General features: G+C 45.3%; 1 protein-coding gene across 3 annotated transcripts; it reads right to left on the reverse strand.

Annotated features, from left to right (window-relative positions):
- Positions 1–1122: 1122 nt before the first annotated feature.
- On the reverse strand, positions 1123–27219 carry FGD2 (FYVE, RhoGEF and PH domain containing 2). Of its 3 annotated transcripts, none has more exons than XM_082227116.1 (16): positions 24995–27219; positions 18267–18588; positions 16259–16339; positions 15572–15720; positions 14700–14856; positions 13281–13419; positions 12421–12479; positions 12170–12316; positions 8599–8691; positions 7358–7437; positions 7236–7266; positions 6837–6929; positions 5536–5670; positions 5118–5264; positions 3373–3516; positions 1123–2228 (listed from the first exon to the last, which is right to left on the reverse strand). In XM_082227116.1, exons 1-16 carry the CDS (start codon positions 25057–25059, stop codon positions 2016–2018), a joined length of 2055 nt encoding a protein of 684 aa, XP_082083242.1. In that variant the 5' UTR covers positions 25060–27219; the 3' UTR covers positions 1123–2015. The 3 variants fall into 3 exon arrangements, with proteins under 3 accessions (XP_082083242.1, XP_082083243.1, XP_082083244.1); XM_082227117.1 differs by lacking the exon at positions 24995–27219 and adding an exon at positions 22170–22222; XM_082227118.1 differs by lacking the exon at positions 24995–27219 and adding an exon at positions 19485–19650.
- Positions 27220–27285: the final 66 nt, after the last annotated feature.

The raw sequence follows: 27285 nt of genomic DNA on the forward strand, positions 1-27285 counted from the left end.
AATAGATGGCCTTCATAAAGAGAGGGATAAGGGGAGCGCAACCTTGTTTCTTCTGCTTGATTTCTCTGTGGCTTTCAATGCCATCACCCTGGGCATCTTCCAGGACTGGTTCTGCAAGGTGGGTGTCAGGAGCATTGTCATACAGTGGCCGTTGTCCTTCCTGCCGAGTGGATTTCAAGGAGCAGTGATGGGGAGACACTCTTTAGGCCCCTGGCACCTGTGTTATGGGGTGCCACAGGGCACTGTGCTATTAATATCTATGTGAAGCTGCTGGATGTGGTCGTGAAGGGAGTTGGAGCAAAGTGTCAGATGATGCACAGTTCTATTTCACTACAACATATGAATCTGGAGGAGGTGTGCAGGCTGTGGACCAGTGTCTGTGTGCTGCGGTGAGCTGGCTGAGGGCAAATTAACTGAATCTGCAGGTGCTCCTGGATCCGTCTTTGTTACTTGAGGCACAGGCAACCGTGATGACTTGGAGTGACTTTTACCCACTTTGGTTGGTAAGACAGCTACAGTTCCTGGGCAAAGATAGCTTGGCCACTGTGGTCTTGGCATTGGGAGAACAGCCTTTACCAAAGGTGGCATGGGCTTTGAAGATGCTCAATCTCAGGACAAAAAGAAGAAATGTGCTAAGAGGAAGGCACACTTGGCAAACCCTCGCCGTGATCAACTCCCACCTGGAAACCTATGTCCCCATTGTGGATCCAGAATTGGCCTCCACAGTCACTTATGGACTCGCTGTTAAGACCATGTTCATGGAAGACAATCTTACTTGGCTATGAGTGATTGCCAAAGAAGAAGACTACAATGCACTCTCTGTGAGGCTCAGCCCAGAAGCTGCAGCCAGTACACAAAGCAGAGGCTAGATTGTTGACTGTGGTACCCCACTGAGGAAGCTGCACTGACTTCCAATATGCTAATCGAGCCTTGAGTTAAAGCCTTAAACAATTTGGGACCAGGTGACATAAAGGACTGCCCTGTCTGCATTCCTCAGATGGGACACTGCTCTGGGTATGGCATGCCCCAAGAAATGTCTAGTTTATTACTGGGTTTTTCATGTTGCAGCTCCAGTCTGTCAGGAGCCGGCGTGAGAAGCAGGTCAGCAATAAAAAACACTGGTGTGAGTGAAGTTAACTCTTTATTCAAAGAAACAAAACAGCTCAGCCCTAGTGGTCCCAGCAACCCATCCCAGTAGGTCTTGCCTCAGTGAGGCAGTTGTGAGGACCACTCTCTAAGGCTCCTCTCCCAATTCCTTCCCAAGCAGCTTAAGGCTCATTGCTCCGCCCTCTTCAATTCTGTGTGTGTTTTGGGAGACTGGAGGGGAGCAGGTTGCAGCAGGAGGGGGAGACTGTTTGGTCACTGTGAGAACAGGATGCTGGGCTAGATGAGTTTTGGACAAGACAGGGCTCTTCTTATGCCATTCTGTTCTTCTGGGCCAAAGAACTCACCTACATTTGCTGGTAGACACAAGTCGAGGGAGTCTAAGCTTCTCTCACTGTCCCCATTCCCCCATCATCCTAATGGAAGCTTTCTTGGTGCATCTGCAGGTGAGACTGCTGTTCTTTTTGTGGTGGGGATGGAAAGGAGCATCTAGATTCTGCAGCATAAAGAGGTACAGGGGCAGCATCCTTAGGAAGATGTTAGTTTTGCTGGCCAGGTTATAGGGAATTAGTGGGAGTCTAGGTGCATATAGGAAATCCCGTTTGCAGCAATGTTTATAGGTGTGTGGGTGAGCATGTGAATGGGAAGACACATCTGCAAACGTTGGCAAGTCTCCAGTTCTAACAATGTACTGTGTGTGGCTTGAGTGATGCTTTTGACACAATTCCACATGACAGGCTCATAAGCAAACTAGGGAAATCTGAGCTAGGCAGAAATACTGTGACTTACAAAACTGGTTGGAAAGTTACAGCTGAAAAAATAGTTTTCAAAAGAATCCAAATACTGTTTTCATTTTGCAGATGTTGAAATGGCGGCTCAAGATATGCAACAGCCTCTCAGCAAGGCTCCAGTCATTCCAGCTCATCAAACGAGTCGTCCTCCTCTTCCCCACGAGCCGAGTGTGTAATGGCCTTCATCCACCGCTGCTTCAGCTCCTCTGTCTCTGCCACCAATGTATAGACCTGCTTGGACTGCACCACTTGGAAGATGTGACGGGGGTCGCTCTGGGGCATCTCTTTGACTTGGTAGCCCAGCAGGGGGATGGAAGTGTGAGCCTTGACGTCCTGGGAGGCAAGTGGGAAGAGAGGGGGGGCGAGAGGCTCAAAAGGAAGCAATTCCAGATGTTCCAAACTGTCTCCACAAAACCAATCCAGAGTTGCTCCCTGTTTAACAAGGGGATCATTTTCAACGTGAGCTGGTTTTGCAATGTTTAAGGACTAAAACTATTCATGGCATGCAGCTGCATGTATCTTCTCACTTACGTAGTTATTTCTTGGTTTTTACCAAAGGCAGCCTCAAGAGGCCACTGTAATTTAAGCAGAGAAATAGCAGGGGATGCAGTTGCTTAAGCCTTTCCTCTCTAGCCATTTTTGCACTCAAGGTTTCTCCCAACAGGAACTGCCAGAGGAAGAGCTGGGAGCCTCTGCTCCTGTTTATGGTGGGCCTGTGTACTGAGCACTCAGAACAGCAGCTTGGGATATCTTGGCAATTACCGTATTTTTCGCACCATAGGACGCACCGGACAATAGGACGCACTTTGTTTTAGAGGGGGGAGAACAAGAAAAAAAATTCTCCCCCTCTCTGCCCAGCGCCCCTTCAGTGAAGCGGCAGGAGGCGCTGCGCATAGAGGGGGAGAACTTTCCCCCTCTTGTTTTCCCGCTCTAAAACAAGGTGCCGTTTAAGGTGCGTTCAGGCGGCTACCTTGGAAGCCTGGAGAGCGAGAGGGGTCGGTGTGCACTGACCCCTCTCGCTCTCCAGGCTTCAGGTTCCTTTCGACCTGCTCTTTGGGGCTGGTGGGGGGAAGCCCACCACCAGCCCCAAAGAGCAGGTCAGGGAGCAGTGGAAAGGCGCAGTGGAGAGGCTCCTGCCATAGCCGCACGTCACCTCTCCAGCCGGGAGAGGGTCGCGGGGCTATGGCGTCTTCGCTCCATAGGACGCACAGACATTTCGCCTTCATTTTTGAAGGGGAAAAAGTGCGTCCTATAGAGCGAAAAATACAGTAAGTACCCTCAAGGGACGGAGAACCAGTGTGGCCCCTCCAGGTGTCCTTGGACTCCCACTCCCATCAGATGCAGCCCGCATGGCCAATGGCCAGGGATGATGGGAGTTGTAGTTTGGCAACATCTGAAAGGCCAAAGGTTAGCCACGCCCGTTGTGAACCATCTGAGCTTCCACACAAGAACAAATTCTCAATAAGCCCACACATACCTGGGGTGCAGCATAAATGTACAGCACAAGAGGGTCATCTCGTGGGATCACAAACCAGCCACGCATGCTCCCCTTTCCGTTCTTATCCAACAGCTGCAGGAAACTGCACATCAGGCTCTGCCCCGATATTTCTGCAGACTCTTTCTGCCAATTAAACAAAAACACCACACCATTCCCTTAATGCTCTTTAGCCTAGAGGCTCCTACTGGCTCCTGTGTCTATAGATTGTGATCTACAGAATGGAACACAGCAAACAGTTCTGGGACTCAGTAACACAGCTGCAGATAAAATGTTTTAAATGTGGTGTAAAGTGCAATATACAAATCTGACACTAGGTGGTATAGTGAGCTATGTAAAATTCAATGTGTTTTTCAAAACATTTTTTTAGAAAAGCATTTTCACAGTGTTTTTTATATGTGTGTAAATTCCACCCTGGTCCTGGTTGCACCGCTGGATAAAACAGGCAGGGAGAATGACTGTTTTCACTCCTTTCTGGGTCAGAATGTAAGGATGGTGCAGTGGTTAGAGTGTTGGATTAGGACCTGGGAGACGAGGGTTTGATTCCCCACTTAGCCATGAAGCTCACTGGGTGACCTTGGGCCTGTCAGGGCTGGAGTCAGGCGTAGGTCATCAACAAAGCAATAACTCACCCTGGACCAGTGAAGTAAACTCTTTATTCAAGGAAACAACCACAGCTCAGGCCTAGTGGTCTCAGCAACTCTTTCTAGGAGGCCTTGCCCTGATGAAGCACTTGCAAGGACTGAAGGTCCCCACCTTCCCTGTGCCCACTAGGACTCCTCCTCTCCAGGGTCTTTCCCCCGCAGTCTCAGGCTGCATCTGCGCACAACCACCCTCTGCTCTGCCCATTTCATTTCTATGAGAGTTCTAGGAGACAAGTGGGAAGGGGAGCTGGTTGCAGCCTCTCTCTTCTCTGCCTCTTGGCCACCCTCCCTCCAGCCTATGCTTCAGCACAAGAGTGTGAACTGCTCTCTGCCATGGCTTCTTCACATTCACTAAACCCTGTCACCTCTCCTGCTGCTGACACCTCCTCCTCCGAGTCTCCCTCTGACCACTAATCCCCTGTCTCTGAGCCTTCTTCCTCTGGGGGTTCCCTGGGGAAGGGGTGTTTTCCTGACTGGTGACTTCCACCACTCTTCTGCATCCAGCCAGTCTATAACACTCCCTCTCAGCCTAACCTCCCTCACAGGCTTGTTGTGGGGAATAAAGGAGGAGAGGGAGAACTACGTAAGCCACACTGAGCTCCAGGGATTAAAAGGTGGGCTATAAATGCAATAAATAAATAATACCAAGAAAATCTTCAGTGCCTTGTGTCAACATAATAGGGGCTGGAGGTCTAGTCTATTGGTTTTTCAATCTTCAGTACCATGGACAGAGTCCCTCTCACTCCCTTGTCCCCTGTCTTTCAGCTCCACTTCACACCTTTTCTGTGGCAACCAGGTTCCATCACTATTTCCGGCAGTAAATATGTAGGGCGCAATGAGCAGATGCTTGCAGGGAGCCATTATTTGCCAGGATACTCCAGTGCTTTGTCCCATTCCGTTTGGTGTAAGCATCACCCCCTACTTACTTTACTTGCCTAATTTGAAGAACCTGAATGGACTGAAAGGAGGAAATCCAGCACAGGTGACCAAGCCATGGCTGAAGTGGAGGAAAGGCAGGAAATGGGCCAGGCAATTAACTGAGACAGAGAGGATGGAGACGTCTCAGATCTGCTTCCTCCTCACCTCCAAGATGCCTTTATGCCTTGCCTGCCGTTCGTCGGGCAACAAATGCCCTGTCAGGAAGATGTAGCACTCCACGCAGACACGCTTGGGCCCGCTCTTGTCGTATTGCAATTCGGCCTTGTACTCGGAGCACCGGCCACACACCACCTGCCTCCAGGAGAGGAACCAAACGGTTGCTGCAGCGTAGATTCACAGAGGAAACCCCCATTCTTCTTTAAACAAGACCTGAACCAAAACTGAACATAGAACTGGAAGAGTTCAGCATCTGTCCCCACCACCACCGGCACCCAGATGCGGCTGGACCAAGCATGGTCGCTCTTGGGATAAGTTCTCTGGACTGGCCCTAAACCAACATGGAGTCCCAAGGCCCTTCCATGTGGCTGCCCTACCCAAAGGAACTCGGAGGAGGTGTACTCACATAGCCGCAGGCCCGGCAGTGGTGCCTTCTGCGTGTGATCGCATTGAAAGGGCCCTTGCAACGCATGCACATGGTCACCAGCTTGTCCCTGATCCACTGAGGAGCCCTCTTGCCCAGCTCATCAAACTGGCAATGCTGGGGGTAAAGCAGACCATAAGAACATGAAGATATACCCTGGTGGATATGATCAAAGGGCGATCTAATCCAGTATCCTGTTCTCCCAGTGGCCAACTAGGTTCTTTGAGAAGCCTGCAAGTCAATGTCAGCAGGGCTGGCAACAGCATAATGGCAGGGGTAGATGTGCTGTCTGAAGCAAAATCCAACCTAATGCAACCTAATGGCCCCTGCCACAAGCAGAGCATGAGTGCAACAGTGCTTTCGGCAACTTACGATTCCCAGCAATTAGTATTTAGAGATATATCGCCTCCTACAGTGGAGGTAGAACAGAGCCATTGTGGCTAGTAGTCGTTGATAGGACTTATCCTCCAGGAATTTGTCTAATCTTCTTTTAAAGCAATCCAGGTTGGGGGACATCACTACGTCTTGTGGGAGCGAATTCTACAATTAAGCTATGCACTGTGTGAAGGGGGTTGGAATCAAAGAACCACTGTGATGGACTCTCTGGCAATGAAGGCAATTATGGCTACAGCTCACAGGGTCCAGGACATGGATAAGTATGAAGCCTCTTCCATATTGCTTAGTACCATTGCCAGAGCCTTGTTAGGTACCTCTTTTGTGCACATTCCACTCATCTGTCTTGTCCTCCAATCATCACACGCTTTCCATTTCCTTGTTGCAGATTTCAGAATGTTCACTCATGGCCTTCCTATTAGGCAGGCATGTGCTGCTTTTAGCACTGGCTCAAAACTTTTTTATTCCAGCAAGCCTACCTAGGCATGTCATTTTAGCATGTCATTTTTGACAAAAGTGTTTTAATATTACCCATTTTATCTTACAATTTTCGTGTAATTTTTTGTGTGCTTTATTTGTATTTTTTTTAAAAAAAAAGACTGCATAAAGCAAGCTGCTTAGTTGTTCTATTAAGTGATCTATACATTTTGTGAAATAATTAAAATACGGTAATACAGGAAATGCTTTTAGAAATGAGGTGGAGACATGAGGAGGAATAGAGAAGTGGAATGGACCGCCTCAGAGAGTAGTGGACTGTCCTTCACAGAAGGTTTTGGATAGCCATCTCCCAAGGATTCTTTAGCTGTGGGTTCCTGCATTGCACAGGGTTGGACACCTCTACAGTTCTATGATTCTATAATTCAGTGAGTGAGTACAGTCAGGAGGATTACAGTTAAATCTTGCATCTCGGAATCCGGCCCTTGGATCGCCACCTTGAAGGACCCACTGCTTTTCTCCTTCTTGTCAATGGCAGACTCAAAGGCCTGGAGAAGAAAAGCAGAAGTTGAAATAAAGCTCTGAGGCTCAAGCCACACATGAAAGTAGCAGGTTGAAGCCACATCTGCCCCACTCACTTCTGAAGTATGGGAGTGGGGAGCTGGCAGTCAAGGGGTGCTAAACTCTCCCCCTCATCCCTATGCCCATACCAAACGTTACATACGTTTTTCCTCCCAGCAAGTTCTTGCAATAATCATTTACAATTTCATTGATTTTGTTAAAAAGGGCAAACACTTTGCCTTTCTCACGGGGCAGGACCTTGACACAGGGTAAAGGGTAGAAGCATGGGTTACCTTTATCCAATCATTCATCTCTTCCTGGGACCTGCATAGAAAGAGAAGTCACCTGTTAGAGAAGAGTTGTCCTCATCGTTCTGCGTGAGAATCAGAAAAGACAAAATTCTTATGCCAGTTACCTGGTTTGCAGTTCTAGAGTTCGTTGCTTCCCTGATACAAGGAAAGCATAAGGAAACTGCACATCATTCAGCTCCCGAACCTGCAAGTCCAGATAAGCAAAATAATTAGTACTGATGTGGGCAAAAAGTTGTTGCTGCTGTTTCTCTGATGGCTTCCACTGCTGTCATATTCAATTTACATCCATACCACTGAGATCAATGGACTTTAGTAACAGGTCTTTCAAGGGGTCTGCACCTCTCACTTAAGTAATGGGATTTCAGTCAGTCTGCTCTGAGTAATGCAAGTGTTGGATATTTTAACACCCAAACAGTGAATTTTATTTTTTCATGCTTTGTTCCGTGAGCTGTCCTGGTAATTTTTGGAAGTTGAAGGGGTGGGGTACAAACTGACTAAGTAAATACCGTATTTTTTGCTCTATAATACTCACTTTTTCCCTCCTAAAAGGTAAGGGGAAATGTGTGTGCATCTTATGGAGCAAATGCACGCTGCACAGCTATCCCAGAAGCCAGAACAGCAAGAGGGATTGCTGCTTTCACTGCGCAGTGATCCCTCTTGCTGTTCTGGCTTCTGGGATTCAGAATATTTTCCCTCCTCCAAAAACTAGGTGCGTCTTATGGTCTGGTGCATCTTACAGAGCGAAAAATACGGTAATCAATAAATCAAAGGGAAGAGAGCAGCAAGCAAACACCTGGACCAATCCACATGCAAAAGTTTGGCAGGGAGGGGGAATGGGGACAGCTCACCTGAAGCATGCAAATATTTAAAGTCCCAATATGGTCAGATATATGCCATACCCTTCCTTGGGTAGCATTTATAAATATATGGGCCAAATTCAGCTAGCTGTTCCTGCAGGCGAAAGCCCACTCAAAGACTTCTGCTATCACAAGGGGGCTTTCCTCCCTGCACACACAAACACCCCCAAATTGGCTGAGGGGGGTTCAGGAGAACCCCCAGAACAGGGTGTAGGAAGAACAGAAGGAATATTGTTCCTTCAAGCAAGCAGAAATGGTTGCACTGAGACTGTGATCTCTTTAGCACCACATTGCATTCCTCCCCTTATCAGTTTTTCCCCTACATATGCATATTTCAGGGGGGGGGTCCTCTGCTTCCTGCTCTGCTTGTTATATTTTTGTTTTATGTTTCTCCAGATGTGGCCATCCTGTGGAAAAATATGGGGCAGGGCCACCCCCCACCCCACGAGTATAATTAAAGGGAATAACCTGCAATGAAATTCTCTGACCTTCATGCCCTCCACATCGATCCGGCTGTGCACCTGAAACGCTGCGCCCACTTGGATGACTTTTGGCACACAGTACAGCAGCAAGTTATTGAACTGAGAGAGACAAGAGGTGGGAAAGGATAAAGCCTTGGTGGGAGGGGGGCACATCAAGTCTGAACAAAGAAGGGCCAAAAGAAGAGAGCAAATGTCAAATGAACCAGTCAATACAGTACAGTGGTACCTCGGGTTAAGTACTTAATTCGTTCCGGAGGTCTGTTCTTAACCTGAAACTGTTCTTAACTTGAAGCACCACTTTAGCTAATGGGGCCTCCCACTGCCGCCCTACCACCAGAGCATGATTTCTGTTCTCATCCTGAAGCAAAGTTCTTAACCCGAGGTAATATTTCTGGGTTAGCGGAGTCTGTAACCTGAAGCGTCTGTAACCCGAGGTACCACTGTAATAGTTTGTCTCAGTTAATCTTTCCCTCTGAAGACTAGAGACTTCAGAATATGAACCATTCCAGACAAGGGAAGAAGGAATTGTTGCCACCAATGGGTCAAGAAAGAACCCAGTGCATGTATCACTTAGTGCTATGCCAGCCTTTAAATGTCCTCCAGATGTTCTGGACACCAACTTCCATCGGCTAACAAGGTACTTAACTACTGCAGGGGGGGTGCAATTTATTACTGGCACACTTCTCATTCTCCCTGCTTGCTTGAAAATCAGAATACAATTATCATTTGGATTATGCACTTCAGAGGCAGGAGGGCAATAGCCCTGCTCTGCTGTTGCCACCCAGCAGATGGTATTCATGAACATATTGCCTCTAAGCCTAGATGTTTCAAATAGCCACCATGCCCACCACTAGTGGCCACTGGGTAAATTATCTCCCATGAATTTGTCTCGTTCCCTTTTCAGCTCATCTGAGCTAATGTCCAACACCACATCTTGAGGCAGCAAATTCCAAAAATTATTTGGGTGAAGAAGTGCTTCCATGCCAATCAGTTTCATTGGCTGACTATCTTCCTAGGTTCTAGCTTGAGGAGAGAGGGAGAGAAACTTCTCAATCTATTTTCTCCACACTGCACATAATTTTCAGTGCAATCCAGTGCATGCTTACACTCAGTAAGCAAGTCTCATTGTATCCAGTGAGGTTTACTCCCATGTGGATATGCATAAGGCCACAGCCTTTATAAGCCTCTGTCACAGTCTCAGTCACCTTTGTCCAAATGAAAAAGTCTCAGGAGTTTTAAGCCTTTCTTTGTAGGGAATCAGATCCAAGGGTCTTATTATTTGCCCTTCCCTATACACTGTAGGGAACCTTGCACATCTTCCCAAACTCCTATACAGTATATAGATGTGCAAGGTTCCCTACAGTGTATAGGGAAGGGCAAATAATAAGAGCCTTGGAGATATATATATATATATATATATATATATATATATATATATATATGCAGGTTTTGGTGTCTTCGGGTGTCTTCCCGTGTAAGAGTCGGGGTGTCTGTGCGACGTTTCGACGAGGTCTCACTCGTCATCTTCAGGCTGGTGCTTTCGGCTTCTTGTTACTGGAACAGAGCAGAATCTGGTGTTTGAGTTCCTATAAATACTGTTGAGGGGTGTGGTGTATAGCCTCCAACGTTCTGGGCAGAGAGGAAGTTCCTAGATTAGTGTGCCTTTTCTTCTTTTGTTCCTTAATTACTTGAGGGATATCTTGAGTGATTTCATGAGTGATATTCTGAATACCACTGGGTGGGTCATTAAGTGTAGATTAGTTGCTAAAGCTTTCGTGTCTTGACCTCTTGAGCTTGTGAAGAGTTTTTCTGAGAAGATGGCTGTGCTGCATTTAGTTGTGCTCTGGCTTGGCTTCGTGTATAGGGGCGAGCTGTGGTTTTGTGCCTTGTGCCAGCCAGATCTGTGTAGGGATTGCAGGGGGGTGCAGCATCCGGAGGTGCCACTATAGTTTGGCTACTGGATGGAGTCTGTAATATGTCTGTGGAGAGGGTCTGGGTTTGGGTCTGGTGTGGTTGATTGGTGACGGCGTTCTGTGTGCCTCTGGTTCTGGTGTCGGTTTTTGTGGGGAGGGCTAATTTCCAGATGTCTGGCAGGCGGGACGTGTCGTCACGCTTGTTCATGTTGTGAGGGTGTTTCTCTATCTCGATGGCTTCCATGATTATTCTCTTGTGGTGATGTTCCATGTTAAAGAGCAATTTGGAATCTGCAAAATTAATTTCGTGTCCTGTTTCTTTCATGTGTTGGAAAAGAGAGGAAGTTTTTTCTTCTTTTTTGACGGCATTCTTGTGTTCTGCGATACGTGCATTTATTCGTCTGTTTGTTTGTCCAATGTACGTGGCTGGGCAGACTTTGCAATCCCTACACAGATCAGGCTGGCACAAGGCACAAAACCACAGCTCGCCCCTATACACGAAGCCAAGCCAGAGCACAACTAAATGCAGCACAGCCATCTTCTCAGAAAAACTCTTCACAAGCTCAAGAGGTCAAGACACGAAAGCTTTAGCAACTAATCTACACTTAATGACCCACCCAGTGGTATTCAGAATATCACTCATGAAATCACTCAAGATATCCCTCAAGTAATTAAGGAACAAAAGAAGAAAAGGCACACTAATCTAGGAACTTCCTCTCTGCCCAGAACGTTGGAGGCTATACACCACACCCCTCAACAGTATTTATAGGAACTCAAACACCAGATTCTGCTCTGTTCCAGTAACAAGAAGCCGAAAGCACCAGCCTGAAGATGACGAGTGAGACCTCGTCGAAACGTCGCACAGACACCCCGACTCTTACACGGGAAGACACCCGAAGACACCAAAACCTGCATTCCTGTACCCGTGAAAATCTACGAAAGCATATATATATATATATATATATATATATATATATATATATATATGCAGGTTTTGGTGTCTTCGGGTGTCTTCCCGTGTAAGAGTCGGGGTGTCTGTGCGACGTTTCGACGAGGTCTCACTCGTCATCTTCAGGCTTTTCGGATTTCTAGTTTCTCGTAGGTTCTTGTCAGCTGGAAGGTTTCCTCCCCGTAGAGGTGAGATATTTGCTTTCGTAGATTTTCACGGGTACAGGAATGCAGGTTTTGGTGTCTTCGGGTGTCTTCCCGTGTAAGAGTCGGGGTGTCTGTGCGACGTTTCGACGAGGTCTCACTCGTCATCTTCAGGCTTTTGGTGTCTTCGGGTGTCTTCCCGTGTAAGAGTCGGGGTGTCTGTGCGACGTTTCGACGAGGTCTCACTCGTCATCTTCAGGTCTCACTCGTCATCTCACTCGTCAGCCTGAAGATGACGAGTGAGACCTCGTCGAAACGTCGCACAGACACCCCGACTCTTACACGGGAAGACACCCGAAGACACCAAAACCTGCATTCCTGTACCCGTGAAAATCTACGAAAGCATATATATATATATATATATCTTTCTTTCTTTCTTTCTTTCTTTCTTTCTTTCTTTTATCCAAACAGCAGCACAACTTCTCTGAGTTGTGCAAAAGAACACAGATGCCCAACAGCAATGTATTGCTATCTTCCCTTCCCGCCATCCCCCAACCTGATTAATCTCTTACCAAGAACAGGTATTTCTCCGTTGTGTTGTTGTGCCGGAATGAGATTTTCTGAATGGGTCCCTCTTTTATCAGCTCGTTGGAAGGGTCCACAATGTCGTCTTCAAGCCCCAGCCTGTGATACACCTCCCAAAGGTTCTGGAGTCGTTCCTGCAGGACCATGAGAATTAAGATGAACAAGACAGGGACCAAACAGCTCCGTTGCAAAGGTCTCTGGCTGCAAGGAGTCACTCGCATGAGGTCAGTGCACTCACCATTTCTGCAATGGCAGCATTGGAGTGTTTGGCTGCAGTGAAAATCATTTCCAGAGCTTCTGCAAAAACACCAGAGAAACATTAAACTCTCAAGGCTCTCTCACACAACCCATTTGCACACCTGTATTCCTTGCTATGGCAGCACTGGAGGGGCGCTCTATGCGCCTTTGAGTATTTCCCCTTGTGCCCGCAGCCCCCATGATAAAATTACATTGGTGCCATGGACTGGTATTTTAATATGTGATAAGAATTAATCTAAAGAAGGAAATATGAAGATGGAGCGATCCTGGGTAACCAATAGGTGTGATCAGGTTTTTGAATATTGAATTGAATTGATTGCATAAATATCACCAGCCCCTTTTGATATATGATGTATGAATTAACTGGATGATTGTTCTCCTTGCTTACATATATAAAGGGAACGTAAAAGTAATTACATGTATATATGCATACGTACATTTAAATTTAATAAAAAAAGATATAGGTGAACCAGGATCATATTTAGGAGGTGCAGGGAGTTTTCAAAACAATGACGTCAGTGACACATTGATGGACCTTCTATCTTTGTAGTTCTTAAAGCAACAGAAGTCCAGACCTGAATGGAATGCATGCAGTAAGCTCATTGCCCGATCTCCAACACTTTCCCAAGGTTCTAGGAGTTGCATGGCACTGAGCAGGAGAAGGGAGGCACAAGCCTAGCAGGGGAATTTCAAATCAACCCTGGTATGAAAGCCTTAGAATCACTCAACTAGCAGGTACATGTGTGTCACTGCTAAAGGACAGTCTCCCCCAACAAAACAACTCCTCTGTCAACTTTCTTCTTTGCCCACATCGCAGAATGGACCGAATGGAGCTCTTACTCTCTGCATCCTCCCTGTCCGGTGCCTCTGGAGGTAGCTTTCGTATGTAATCCTTCAGAAGGAGTTCATATCTAGGGATTCTCTGTACTGGCTCCAGCATATGATGTTGCAAGGTTAAGTTGGCTGAGATCTCCCGTCTCTGCTCAGGATAGTAACAGTAGCAGAAAGAGAAAGCAGAAGCCATCATAGACATGAGTGTATAAACATTAAACTACAGATACTTGGCTGGCCTCACCATTTCACAAACCAAGATGACCATCTACCACAACCTTCACCAACACAGTGCTCTCCAAATGTTTTGGACTACACCTCCCATCAGCCTCTGGGCTGGTTGAGGCTGATGGGAGTTGTAAGCCAAACATCTGGAGGTCACTAGCTGGGTGAAGGCTTATCTATCATGTCTTGGTGGTATAACAGATGGAAGAAATTTCATGCTTTGGTTCAAGTCTTTCTACAGCACAGAGATGGAATGTTTGAGGTCCTGTGGAAGCAAGAAATTCCCAGCCACTGCAGCAGAAGGAGTCCAGTGTCTCAGGAAGAACGTGAGACATGGGACCAATGCAATCTTTTGAGACCTGGGGTACAGGGCCCACAAAGAAGCACAGAAAGAACTACAGAGCCTATTATCCCAGCTGAGAGCAGCTGGCTAAAGATGTAGAAAACATTAGTCACCAGGCTAGGCAAAATGAGTGAAGAAAGGCTAGTCTGGATGGAGAAGGCAGTGTCCTTCCAGTATTTTCTCAAGGAGAAGAAAATACCTACGTTCCATGCTATACATATACATGTACACAGCCATGGTGTGGATGGCCTCGCAGGTAGAAGCTACTCTGAGTTTTAAAAAAGGTTACTGTGCAATAAGCTCTGAGACCCTTTCTACAAGACCAAGTTCAAGGTGTTACTTTTAGTATTAACAGCTTGAGACCAGTTTACATGGAAGATCATCTGACTCCACATATGCCCTCTTGACTGCTCCAATCTGCAGAACTGGCACTACTACAGGTATCACATAATACTCATTCTGCATTTGTAAGGAATTAATCTTTTAGAACCCACACTTCCAAACTCCCTGCCTATTGACATCAGGTAAGTGCCTTCACTGTTCTTGTCAGAGCCTGCTAAAAACATTTTTCTTTTATGTACTGTATATGCTTAATAAAAATTTAAAATAAAATAAAATAATAAAAATAAAAACATTTTTGTTCAGGGGAGCCTTCCCAGATATGTAGAATTTTGACATTCGTTTTTATCAGGGTTTCTTTCTGGCTTAGCATTGATTTTAATTATGTTTTGAAGGTTTCAAATTGTTTTTTAATTGAGAATGACGTTCTTTCGTTATTTTTGTAAACCACTTCAATGTGTTCCCCTACCCCAAACAAGCAGTATAAACATTTTATGAAAGAATAGCAAAAGAAATTTCACCTGAATGCTTGAGATGAGTTCCTGGAATGGCAAGGACTTTTCGGACCACGTGGTGATCAGCTCGACTGCCTTGTCAAAGTTCTTCACGTATTCGCTATACATCTTCAGGAAAGGGGCTACCTTCTGGATGATGTCCCCAATCCTGGGATTGGAATTCCTGCAGGCAGAAGCCAAGAGAACAGGTCTGCTGTTGGCATCTCTAGAAAGGCAGCCAAAACGGTCCAGGGAAGATGCTTTGGGAACTGCCTGTCTGCCTCTATCCCTGGTCTCGATTGCAATACCCAAGCATCACTGGCACTGGTTTGTGACATTTGCAGGAGTCACTGCTGGATGTTGCCCAGCTTCTACACAGTTTTAACAATACATCACAGCACAAACAATGCTGGCTGTCTCTGTTTATTAACATCTTCAGTAAAAAAGTAAAAAGCTAGGAAGTGAAATGATTGTCCTCATACGCCCTCCCATCACAGGAAGACAAACAGATACATGCGAGAAGTACTGCTGATTTAGTTCTTACTTATCTAAGATATTTCCGCATTGCCCTTGATCATATAATTGCAAGTATTTGTACTATAAAGGCAAATGTTTGCCAAAGTGCCCTCTGCAGACAAAGGAAGTATGTAATATCTATTGTTTCACACCAAGATTAGTCCTTTGTCAGATGGCATAATAGAGATCTATTTCATGGTGGGACAAAGAATTAAGGTTTTAACTCAAAGTGACGCTTCCACAGACCTCTTGTACAGTATCTTTTCAGATTCTAGACTTCAAATAATACAACAGTTGCTTTCAGTTGCATAAACCTTCACACACACCCTCACTTCCCTTTCCAGGAATGCAGTGGGGAAAGGGGTGTGGCTGCCATAACTCACCAGTTCTCCATACGTTTCTGCAGCTCTGGCAAGAAAAACTGAGCATGGAACTGGTAAATGGATGAGATGTTGGAGAATATCATTTTCACCACCTCTTCTGGGAATGTTCTTCCACTCCTGGCTTCCTTCAGCAGCTCTGAGAAAAACACCTGGAACCCAGGGATGGACAAAGCTGTCAGTTTTGGTTTTTCTCGGTTGCTCGTTTTTCCAGCCTTAAGTTCAGTCGCCCACATTTCTGCATCAACTTGTGATTTACTTACTTATTTATTTATTTTACACACACACACACACAAAATAAGTCCTCCTGAAAATTCACCAGCTTTTTCATGCACTTTTATTTTAATATGAACAATTTCCCAAAGTGAACTTTCCCTTCATCTGTCCCTCTAGAGCAGAGGTTCCCAAACTTATTTGGTCTACCAACCCCGTTTCAGGAAACAAAAACACCATTACCCAGCACCCCCTGTCAAGTAAACTACAGGCAATCCTCATTTTGCACTGGGGTTACATTCTGGACCCCCTGCACGCATCAGCGGAACCCGCGTAAAGCAGTCTGTCTAGCCCCCATTCCACTCTTTCAGTGACGTTTTAGGGATACTTCCGGATTCAGTGCCGACCTGTGCATGCATGCGCAATCGTGCGTCAATCAGAAGCACATAAATCTGTTGTCGCCTGTAACAAACCAACCTGATCCAGAAGGTGGAGGCGGCTGACATAGGCCTGCTCTGTTTGCAGGAGCTCCAACGCTATTTTTTTCTCTTCTGGCTCCTGTGTGGATAAAGAGAAACTGTTTGATCATGGGGAGCATTAAGCATGAGCCCAATGGAGTAGATCCTGCTCTCCTGTCGGTGGGGGCACTGCAGATTAGTAGGGCTGGGTTCTCTAACTAAGGCTGCGTTTGTGTGTGTACACAATTATGAATATACATAGGAACATAGAAAGCTGCCTCATACAGGGTCCTGCCATGGGTCTATCTAGGTCAGTATTGTTTACAGTGACAGCCAGTGGCTCTCCAGGATGAGAGATAAGGGTCATTTTCAGTCCGATCTGCAGATGCCAAGCCTTTTTGTTTGTTTGTTTTATTTGTTCATCTTTAGGTTTTACTGAATTTTTTTCTCATTTTTCATGAGATGAGTCAGGATTTCCTCTTTCTTTCTTTCTTTCTTTCTTTCTTTCTCGCTCTTTCTCCCCCCCCCTTTTTTTTTTGGAAACTATTTTTCTGTATCAGAAAACCTCTCATTACCGCTTTACTCGCGTCCCATACTATATCCAGCCCATACTATATCCAGTTTAAAATTCACAGCATGTACCACCATAAAAGAGAATATAATGAAAATGATGTACCGATGGTACTTAACACCTGTTAAATTGGCAAAAACGTATAGGATGAGCTGTAAAGTATGTTGGAAATGTAAAGAGAAGGATGGAGATTTCTACCACATGTGGTGGACATGTGAGAAAATAAAACTATCCTGGGAATTGATTTATAACAAATTGAAAAAGATGTTCAAATATACTTTCCCAAAAAAGCCGGAAGCTTTTTTGCTAAGCTTGATGGGAGAGAAAATAGAAAAAGCAGACCAAAGGTTATTTATGTACGCTACGACTGCTAGCCCAAAAATGGAAAGTACAGGAATTACCAACAGAGGAGGAGTGGCAGACGAGAATGGTGGATTACGCGGAACTAGCAAAACTGACCCACAGGATCCGAAACCAGGAGGAAACAAAATTCCAAAGAGATTGGAGTAAATTTATGGGTTATATAAATAATAACTGTAGAAACCTGAAGACACTAGCAGGACTGAAATAAATCTGACGACGTGGACTGGATAAAACAAGAAACTGCGGAAAGGAGACTGAAATAAGAAAACCTGTTGAAGGGAGGGAGGGAAGTAAGTGCTCAGCAGAGCGTTGGGTAAGGAAGTGGGTAGATGATTGTTGAATATTACTGTATTTTGTTTGTTTGAAATGAAAAACCAATAAAAAGCATTAAAAAAGAAAAACAGGTGCAGGAGGAGGGAAAGATAAGTCAGGCAGGTGTAGAGTCGAGGGTGTGCCCACCCCCAGGGGTGGAGGTGTCTTTGGCCTCCTCAATATCTGCTGGCAGGGGGCCGAGACCCCTCAATATTGAGAGGGCAGAGGAGGCCAGCATGGTTCAGTGGCTGGCTCCTCCTGAGCTCGAGAGAGGAATTGTGCTGTGCTGGGCTCCAAGATCAGCCTTCTCCTGACGATGCAATATCATGCATGCACCGCGTTCATGACATCTCACACACACGATGCACCACGCCCCCCCCCTCCCCAATCTTGGGCACAATACAGCACCTCTGGCTGCCACACCTCCTCCTCCTGCCCCCACCTCTCGTGCTCCACTCTCTGCCAGGACCAGAAGAGAACTGGAGCAGAAGGAGCAGAAAACGGTTATGCGTAGACAAAGTCTGCACCTGCTTGGGGAGATACATCAGCTTCGGTTGTGGGTGGGGCCTCTCTGTTGCTGCAACTGCCTCGTTGGGCGCACACCTAGGAACAGCGGAGTGGGGTTGGGCTGATAGACATGCCATTTCCTAAGTCTACTTTTGATAACAAAGAGATGATTCCTCACTCTAGACATTCCTTGCCTGACAGCACCAGTTGCCCATTGGCCCTCCTCTACGTGATCTGTAACAACAACAACAATAGTAATCTGGTGGTTAATGACCTGGTTTTTGCTGCTGCTGGAGTCGGTCCTGAGGCTTGCCTGGAAGTCTGCATCTTGTGGAATCCTCCAGTTGCCTGCACTGATCTTGCCATGGAAAGAGCTGAGACACTTGACTGTGAGCCCTCTGGGAGCCTCTCGTGGCTCCATCGCTGATTCTGCATAGCAGGGCATTTGGCTGTGCGGTACAGGCATTTGCTTGGCTTCACTCATAGCTCTTCTGCTAGTCGCAGGTGGAAGCAGGTAGGACACCATGAGATTTGGTGCTCTCAAGCAGGGCCCAGACTGAGGAAGGATCTGCTCCTTGCTGGGACTCGGGCAAGCTCTAGCCACAGAAAAGACAAGCAGTTTTAGAATGACACTATTCAGCCCACTTCTGCAAAACACAGGGCACAGCCAAGCAGTCTGTGTGGTGAGATCCAAAGCAAAAGCAAAACATTCAGAGGCAACATGGGGACCAAACCATCAATATTTGCACCTCTCTGAGTTTTACAGTGCTGTTCTCCAGCACTAAGGGGCAGGAAATGTTCATGTCACTGAAAATAACATTCAAAATCACACTATAGTAGGGGAAATGTAAATAATAGGGAAAATACACTGTGTTAAAATGTACGTGGGAGGCAAAATTGCCTTTCAAAAAAGAGAAATTAACACTGAAATGCTAGTGAGTTCTTATGAGGACTTTTTTGTAAAAATGTGGGGAACTGAACTTTAGTTTGGAAAAATGAGAAACTGAAACAAACTAGGATTGACAGTTTTACCCACATCTAAATACAGGCAGCTGTATCGTGACTGCCTATTTCCTCCTTCCCACCTAACCAGTAGCTGGGGGTGGGGGTGGGTTAATTTACATCCAGAAAACAGAACTAAAATAAAAGATTAAGCAAAAAACAACAACAACCACGAGATCAGATCTCTAGCCTCCCACATCCACATCATTATCTGTTTGGGCCCTTTGGAACAGGGACTTCTGAGACAGCAACAAAAGCTCTCCGTCCTTAGTTACACAACAGCATCAGCAATTGTAGCTGAATAACTAAGATTGCAAGTCACTCCATCAAAGAAATTAATTGTATGAGTTTGAGTTGATTCATTGATTAATGCACTGATTGCAAACATTTTTAATGCTGTCTTTGGGGTGGTTTTTGGTTTGTTTGGTTTCTGGATAATGCATGCATGTGTTAGAGCAGGCATCAGCTTAGAAGAGGCATACTATCATACCTGAGAGAAAAGGAGAAGTGCTTGCTATCTGCAGAGTTTTTCTTTCTTAAATAATGGGTGAGATCTGCCTACCAGTGGAACAGGCTTCTTCTTGTGCAAACAGGCCATTCCTTTCCTCCCCTTCTCCTGCAGCTGACATGCACTCACAAAATTTGCTTCAGATGGTTGGAGAATGCATCAGAACAGATTTTTAGGGCAGCAAGCTGCAGGCAGGAGGTCAGAAAGAGGACATCCCACAACATAAGCAGAAGTCCGCCCATGTGACATTGGATTTCATCATTTATTTTCAAAAATCTGCACCCAGTTAATCTAGGGCATTTTTTTTTGTACCTACAAAAATCTTTAACAGTGCAACCCTACACCAGAAAGTAAGTCCTGTTGAGTTCACTTTCCCAGGTAAGTGAGTAATAGGACTACAGCCTAAATCACTAATCAGTTGATAAACATTGCAACCCTGCAAATAACACAATAGGCATGGATGCATAATGGATACATAAAGGCTTTGCATCCATTGCATCCATCATGCCTACATATGTGAATAGTGTACCACTGGACACCAATTCATTGGCCCATGAGAAGCTACAAAAACCAAACAGTTTGCCTGTCTTCTCTTTCATAGAACTGCTTATGCCTCTTGTAGACCAAAACATCATATGAAAGCTATGTACCTGCACATTAAGGGTCATGATGTAGTGCTTAGAACTGTGTTTCTCAAACTTGGGTCTCCAGCTGTTGTTGGACTACAACTCCCATCACCCCGGCCACTGGTCCTACTGGCTAGGGATGATGGGAGTTGTAGTCCAGCAACAGCTGGAAACCCAATCTTTGGAAACACCAGGAGTGCCAGAGAAGGACTTGGGAGCCCAGGGTTCAAACCTCCACACAGCCATGAAGCTCACTGGGTGACTTTGAGCCAGTCACTGCTTCTCCAGCTAACCTACCTCAGAGGGTTGTTGCGTGGAGTAAATGAAGAGGGAGAGAACCACGCATGCCACCCGAAGTTCCTTGGAGAAAAAGTTGGGCTATAAATCAATTAAATAAATAATCCCGAGAACTGTAATTTACCCCTCCCAGAGCTATTTGCCAAGGCCCTTAAAAGCTACAATTCCTAGGATCCTTGCAGTGGGGAGGGGATGTGCTTTAAAATGTATGATACACAAGCCCTAGAGCAGGGCTGAGGAAGTCTCTTTCGCATTTACATTGAGAGTAGCTACTGAGGGCTACATCCTTTTTTCTGTTCCACAATCAGCCGTCATTAAGCTTCCTCATGTATCCAAAAGTCAGCTTTTATTTCCTCTTCCGAAGCAATGTTTTGCCTTTCCAAAACAAGCCACAGCTCAAGATTAAAAACAGAGGCAGCAGTCTTGCTAAAGGGACAACACCCTCTGGGCTGACATAGGGAATGGGCAAGTTAAGGGAAGGAGCTGGTAGAGTGTTTGCATGTTCCCCACCCAGAGACCACAGCGCATGTCGTGGGGCCAGAGAAGAAGGCAGATTCTGCCTGCTGCCCTAATCCTCCTGCCGTCACACATTCAGCAGAAAGCCTGAAATGAGCCTTTGCAGGGATGATGGTTTTGTTGCACAGTGGGAACTCTGCACCTTTAGGGTGGCATCTTGACTGAAAAACCTATGTGCCTTTACAGCTGTCATTGCACAGAGGCGCTTTTTGGAATTTCTCCCCTGAACACAGGAGGTCAGGGAGTGAGGCCAATGGGCAAAAGCCACCCTTCCCTCTGCACATCCCATAGAAGTGTTGAGAAGATCTGAAAAGGGCGATAGTTGCCAGGAGATGACAACAATGCTAAAAGCAGATACGCTGCGGGTGTAATATATCGTGGCAATTTAATTTCAGGGTGTATACTCAAGAACATGGACCCAAGAGATTTTAGAGGCACTTCTCAAGGCAAGATGCCTGGCAACCTAGAGTGGTTGCTGACGGAGAAGTATGTGTACTTGAATACAAAAGAAGTACAGGTACATATTAAATAACTGAGGGAATAAGCTCCTCTTTTCTAGTCTTCTGTCTATGAAAATATGGGCTTCTTTAAGGTGTAAGCTTCCTTCAGTTTCCCCTTGATAGCTCAGTTGATGGAGCATGAGGTACTTAATTTGAGGGTTGCATTGGGCAAAAGATTCCTACATTGCAAAGGATTAGACTAGATTACTCCTGAGGACCCTTCTAACACTACAATTCTATGATTCACTTGTGATTGAATGAAGTTTGTGCTTGGGATGTTTTTTACACTTTGAAGAAAATATCACAGTAATATCACACACATACATTAAAAAAGGTAGTCCTCTTCCCACTGGCATATTCCAAATTGCTTAGGGCCTATAAAAACACCACAGGAATTGTTAAGTTGTGGGTGAACATATCAGACGACACAGCAATTCTTCAACAGCTCTTGTTTATTCACAGGCCAGAAGAGATCTGAACCGAAGGGTTCAGCCAGCCTGCTTATATAGAGCTCCACTACAACACAACAGTAACCACTTTCAGTAACTATCCAATCACTGAACGTCACTTTCAATCCCTTATTTGCATATGTGGACCTGAGTGAAAACTATCTACTGTATCCCCCTGCTGGCCCAGGGTGAGAACTTCAGTACATAACAGGAATATTCCCTCTCCCCGCCGCCATCAGCACCTTGTCTCAGAGAAACTTCTCCTGTTGTTCAGTTTACCTTGGAAGAAAGAAGCTCCCAGGCAAATGCAGCTCCATAGCATTTGACCATTTCGTCTTGGGAGTTTCAAGGGTTCTACTTTACAAATTCAGCCCTTAAGAGTTCCACTAGGTCAAGCGCTTAGAAAATGAAGGTGACAGTCAAACTGTAGGGTGGGACTGGTATAATGAAGCCAAAGAACTGGAAGCAAGAGAGGCAGTGGGTACGTCATGTCCAAGAAAGCAGTGAATCCCGCCAGAAACGCCAAAGCCATTTCTATCCCTGAACCTTTCCATGCAATCAAGACCATCCACAAACAATTCTGCTTCTGTTCCAGCTTTTGACTGCTCCTTTGTGAGACACAGACTGAGAGGGAGAATATAGTCTCCTCGGTCTGCGTCTACTAATAAACAGGAACAGCAGCTTCACAGTGTGCTAAGGAAGCACAGCAACAAACACAGTGAAGCATAATTTCCCCTGTTTCATTTGACACATGAGGAGAAGGAGACACGGAAGGGAAGGAAGCGTTGCACTGAGATCAGGCAACAAAACAGTGGCAGGAGAGCAGGGCTGCCCTTTTGCCAAGTCAGGCCATTGGTCCATCTAGCTCAGTGTTGCTGACACTGACTGGAAGCCGCTCTCCAGCGTTTCAGGCAGGAGTTCTTCCCAGCCCTACCTGAAGATGCCAAGGACTGAACCTGGAATCTCTGCAAGCAAAGCATGGTGTGTGTGTATATTCTCATATTTGCATGATGAAATCATGCCACTTTGCAATGTAATTCTAATGCTGAGGTATAATAGAAAAGAAGGATGCCAACTTAAAAAAAAAAGTGCAAAGCCACATCTGGACTTAGGATGCTGCAAAAAGACAACCAGATGGCAGTCTTCATAAAATCCAAATCCATTAAAATATAAATCAGGCTGATATCTTTTCATCTGACAAATAGCGCAGAGTCCAGCCACTGGATTTATCAGCAGGAGAAGGGATGCAGCATTTCAAGGGTTTACGTGGAAATCCCTTCCTTCTCTGAGCTACTGCAGAGTGCCAGGGCTCTTGAGAGCAATGGGGTCAAATCCCCCTGCAGTTTTCTATTGGTTCTTAATTTGTTTTGGTTTTACTAGAAAATGCCCCTTCTTCATTTTGTACAAACCTGTGCTCCTATTTCCCTATTTAGCACTGAAATATCATGTTAGCAATGGATGAATGTATAGCAGAACTGTCAGAGTGCAGGAAAACTTGGCAAATGGGGGGGGGGCTTTTTTTGGATCAGGCTACCACTCTGGATGCCCAGCGAACAGCTGCGGCCAAAAATGTGCACCAATTTAATCAGTAGATCAGAGTTATCTACAGTGAGACATGCAATGGTTACTGTGTAATATGTTCTGCATACAGCTGCCTTTGAAGGGCCTCTGGAAACTTCAGGTTGGTGCAGAATGCAGGAGCAAAAGTGCTCCCAGAAACACTGGTGTGTGGACATATTACTCCACTATCAGAATAGCTGTGCTGGTTACCAATACATGTCCAGGTTAAATCTGAAGTGCTGCTTGTCACGTCTGAAGCCCTCTATGGCTTGAGCCCAGGGTACCTTCACCCACAACATCCTGCACCAACAAGCTCATAGAATTCCATTTAGGTGAGTGTCTGAGCTGCCAAAGAAGACAGGGAACACTGAGGTTTCCTGGCAGAGGAAATGGCTTTGCTCACTCTGTGGCCAGCACTGAAGCAGATTGGGCTACGGAAGGAGAGTGCTCCTCCGCAGCTTACAGTAAACTTGTATTACTTATGAGAAAATAAAGAGTAACACCCACCCACACTGATTTCTGCTTCTTACGGGCAAAGCTTTCACACTTCAGCAATGTGTCAGAATTATGCATGGATTGCAGCACTATCTACAACGGTTTAAATGACCTTTTAAAACAGGGATGGGGAACCTGTTGCCCTCCAGATATTGTTGGATTCAGTCATCCCCAGCCAGCATGCCCAATGGTCAGAGACGATGGGTGGGGGAAAAACATAAGAATAGAATAAGAGACTGTTGGATCAGGACAATAGCCCACCTAGACCAGCATCCTGACCTCACAAATGTAGCCAAACAAGCTAGCCACCCCATTATTTATTTATTTTTATTATTTTTATTATTATTATTATTATTATTATTATTAATAATAATAATATATTATATATTATTATTATTATTATATTATTATTAAATTTTTTTAAACAGCTAAGAATATTTTTTAAACAGCTAAGCATCACAACAACGGCGTAGTAGTTGTATACAACAATGAAAATGAAACAGCTAAAACAGATTTTAAAAATAATGAGAAGAAAAATATGCTTCTTCACCAGTAAACGGATCCTGCTGGGACAGCCTGCTAAAACTAAATAGTTTTTAGCATCTGACACAATACTGCTTTTTACCCTGAAGTCCACAAAGTCTGAATTTTCTTCTTAGCCCTAGATGATTGTCTCTGTGGGACAGGGCAAAGGCAAAGCTGCTTGTATGACTGCAAATTCCTCATTACACTTCCCAGTATGGTCTGTGGCTGCAGACCACATTCCCAGGTGACAATTTGGATTGGCACTGATGTCTCTGGGAGTGACTCTGAATGAGCTTTGCAGTGTCCATGACTCAGGCACATTCTATGCCAGAGGCAGGAATCAGGGGAATTTAGCAATTTGGTTGCCAAAGGATTATCAGAATTAAATAAACAGCAAAATCATAGCGGGTTTTTTTTTACCATGCTAATTGAAACGGTCCTTACACAATTTCTGCTCTTTAAAAAACTGGTCTCTCTTATAACATCTCCAGGGGTGCGGGGGAGAGAGAGAAGATTTATTGTACCTGAGTTTCTCAAACGCATCCACCAGGTTAACCACAGAGGTGGCTGTATAGCTCTGCTCCTCCATCGTACTGAGACCTGTCAGTCTGAAACTGGACTTGCCGTTCTGAAGTAATGGTCAAAGCAGAACGCACACCGAGGATGCACTGATTTTTTCACAGCTCAGTCTTTCTGTTGCTTGAGGTATTTCTGAATAATTTCTTTTGAACCACTGGACAGAATATTCAAATTTCTGAACAGTTTGCAAGCAAACTGGTGCCTTCAGTGGTATGTAGGGGGGGGAAACCCTTCTGGTTTACCATAAATAGAAAAAAAATATGAGGAAGTACTGAAAAGCAGAACGCTGGCAGAAAATGAGCAAGATTTACAAGGGTATGCAAGGAATGTAAGCCTCTTATTAAGTATATGATTTTATTTTTTAAGGAAATGTATCGGAAGTGGTCTTTTCATTTAATTCTGGCTCTGCCTTGACTCTTGTTCTGGTCATGCACTGTAGCTAATATTTTCTGCTGCAATACAACTTCAACTTGCAATTCCCACCTCTCACCATCAGCAATGCAAGAAAGAAAGAAATTACAATTATTTGTGACAGAATAACTAATTACATATGTAGAATGTAAGATTTTCAGGATTTTGCTGCTTATCTCTTGTAGTCCAAAACATTTGAGGAAGGCTGCTCCAGTTTAGAAAGTATTTTCACAGTATCCTGTGCTTGACAAATTTGAACGCCAGGGGGCTCCATACAGCTACTCCAGCATGTACAATATTAGGCAATTCCCAGCTATAGACAATACTGTACATATATAAATTGGCAATTCCATTGCCTACTCTATAGACAGAACTTCCTGGTTACATCTGACACCACTGGGAAAGGAATTCTCAGAGGTCTAAAAGTAGCAACTGCTCAGAGGAGACAACTGGAAAATTCAGGACTATTATAGTTTTACCTAACACACTAGAGAAGACAGTTTTCATACTCCTTCTCACTCAGATCTTCCTATGTGAGGAAAACTTGAGATTTTTATTTTTTATTTTAATCTAAAAAAGTGCTCTGCCAATGTTTTTTGCACCAGGACAGGAAGGGAGAAGTAAACTGTCAAATATTATTTCCCCTATATTGCGGCTATAAGAAGGCATGCTGAGATAGACAATAGTTTAAAACAATCCTGCAATGTAGACCAGTATCACATCCATTTCTGCAGGCTGAGGCAGAGTGGCAACTCTTGCATATCCAGTTAGCAATCAGTAGGAATGAGATGGAGTTAGGTGCTAAGTGATCTCCAAGTTCCCTGCAATTTAGCCCCACACATTCTCCCCATATTGCAAATTGCTATAAACCACTGTTTATTATCATGGTCGCAGCCAGGATTTTTGTTAGGGGGCAAGCTTTCGTTGGGAGGGGGACAGAACCTCAGATTTGTATTGATTTATATTGATTGGGGGAGGGGGACAGCTGCCCCCACCCATGTTTATTATGAACTCCAAATGAGGGTGAGACGTATAGATACTGGCTTAACAGCAACTCTATTAAAAAGACTTTAAGAAACTGTCCTGTTTTCAGTCTTTACTGATGAAATAAATACAAATTTGTGGTACAAGCACACTTGGAAGACTGTAAATTTCTGGTCAGCACACCTTACGAGAGACACTGAAGAGCTAGAAAAGGTTCAGAAGAGTAGTATGCTTCTGGATATCAATTGCTGGAAACTGGAGGAAGGAAGAGTGCCGTTGTGCTCAGATCCCACTTACAGGCCTCCCATGTGCATCTGGTTGGCCACTGTGAAAACAGGATACTGCACTAGATGGGCCATTCGCCTGATCCAGCAGGGCTCTTCTTCGGTAGGGCTGTGTTGTTGACACATGAGCATAGCAAATCTGCACCCCACAACACCACACCACCCCGGCCACTGTGTCTGCATGGTCCTGACTCCACCACCACCCTGTCCCAACCCCACCATGATCCAGATGAGCTTCTGCAATGTCCATGTTAGTTAGGAGGGTGGCTCTGCCGCCCCAGGTGGGCTGCTACTGAGAAGCAGTAGGTCTCTCTCACTTGGTACAGGGTGAGACTCTTAATCTCAGTGTTGTGGGTTTGAGTCCCACGTTGGGCAAAAGATTCCAGAATTGCAAGGGGTTGGACGAGATGACCCTTGTGGTCCCTTCCAATTCTAGGATTCTATGAATGCCAGTTGGCAGGAATCACAAGTGAGGAGGGTTGTGTGCTCAGGGGGTCTCCTCGCCATCTACGTAGTTGGTTTGCTGTGAGCAGAAGATGCTAGATGAGACGGCTCTT

The sequence above is a fragment of the Podarcis vaucheri genome (assembly GCF_965113315.1).
Source record: "Podarcis vaucheri genome assembly, chromosome: 6".
Taxonomy (NCBI): Eukaryota; Metazoa; Chordata; class Lepidosauria; order Squamata; family Lacertidae; genus Podarcis; species Podarcis vaucheri.

Excerpts from the sequence above, each read along its gene's own strand:
- FGD2 (XM_082227116.1), bottom strand. The coding sequence starts at position 25,059 with ATGGAGGAGCAGAGCTATACAGCCACCTCTGTGGTTAACCTGGTGGAT. Across the intron at positions 7,267-7,357 it reads ACTCTAGAACTGCAAACCAG|GTCCCAGGAAGAGATGAATG; the intron begins GTAACTGGCATA and ends CTTTCTATGCAG. Across the intron at positions 2,229-3,372 it reads ACATTTATGCTGCACCCCAG|GACGTCAAGGCTCACACTTC; the intron begins GTATGTGTGGGC and ends CTTGCCTCCCAG.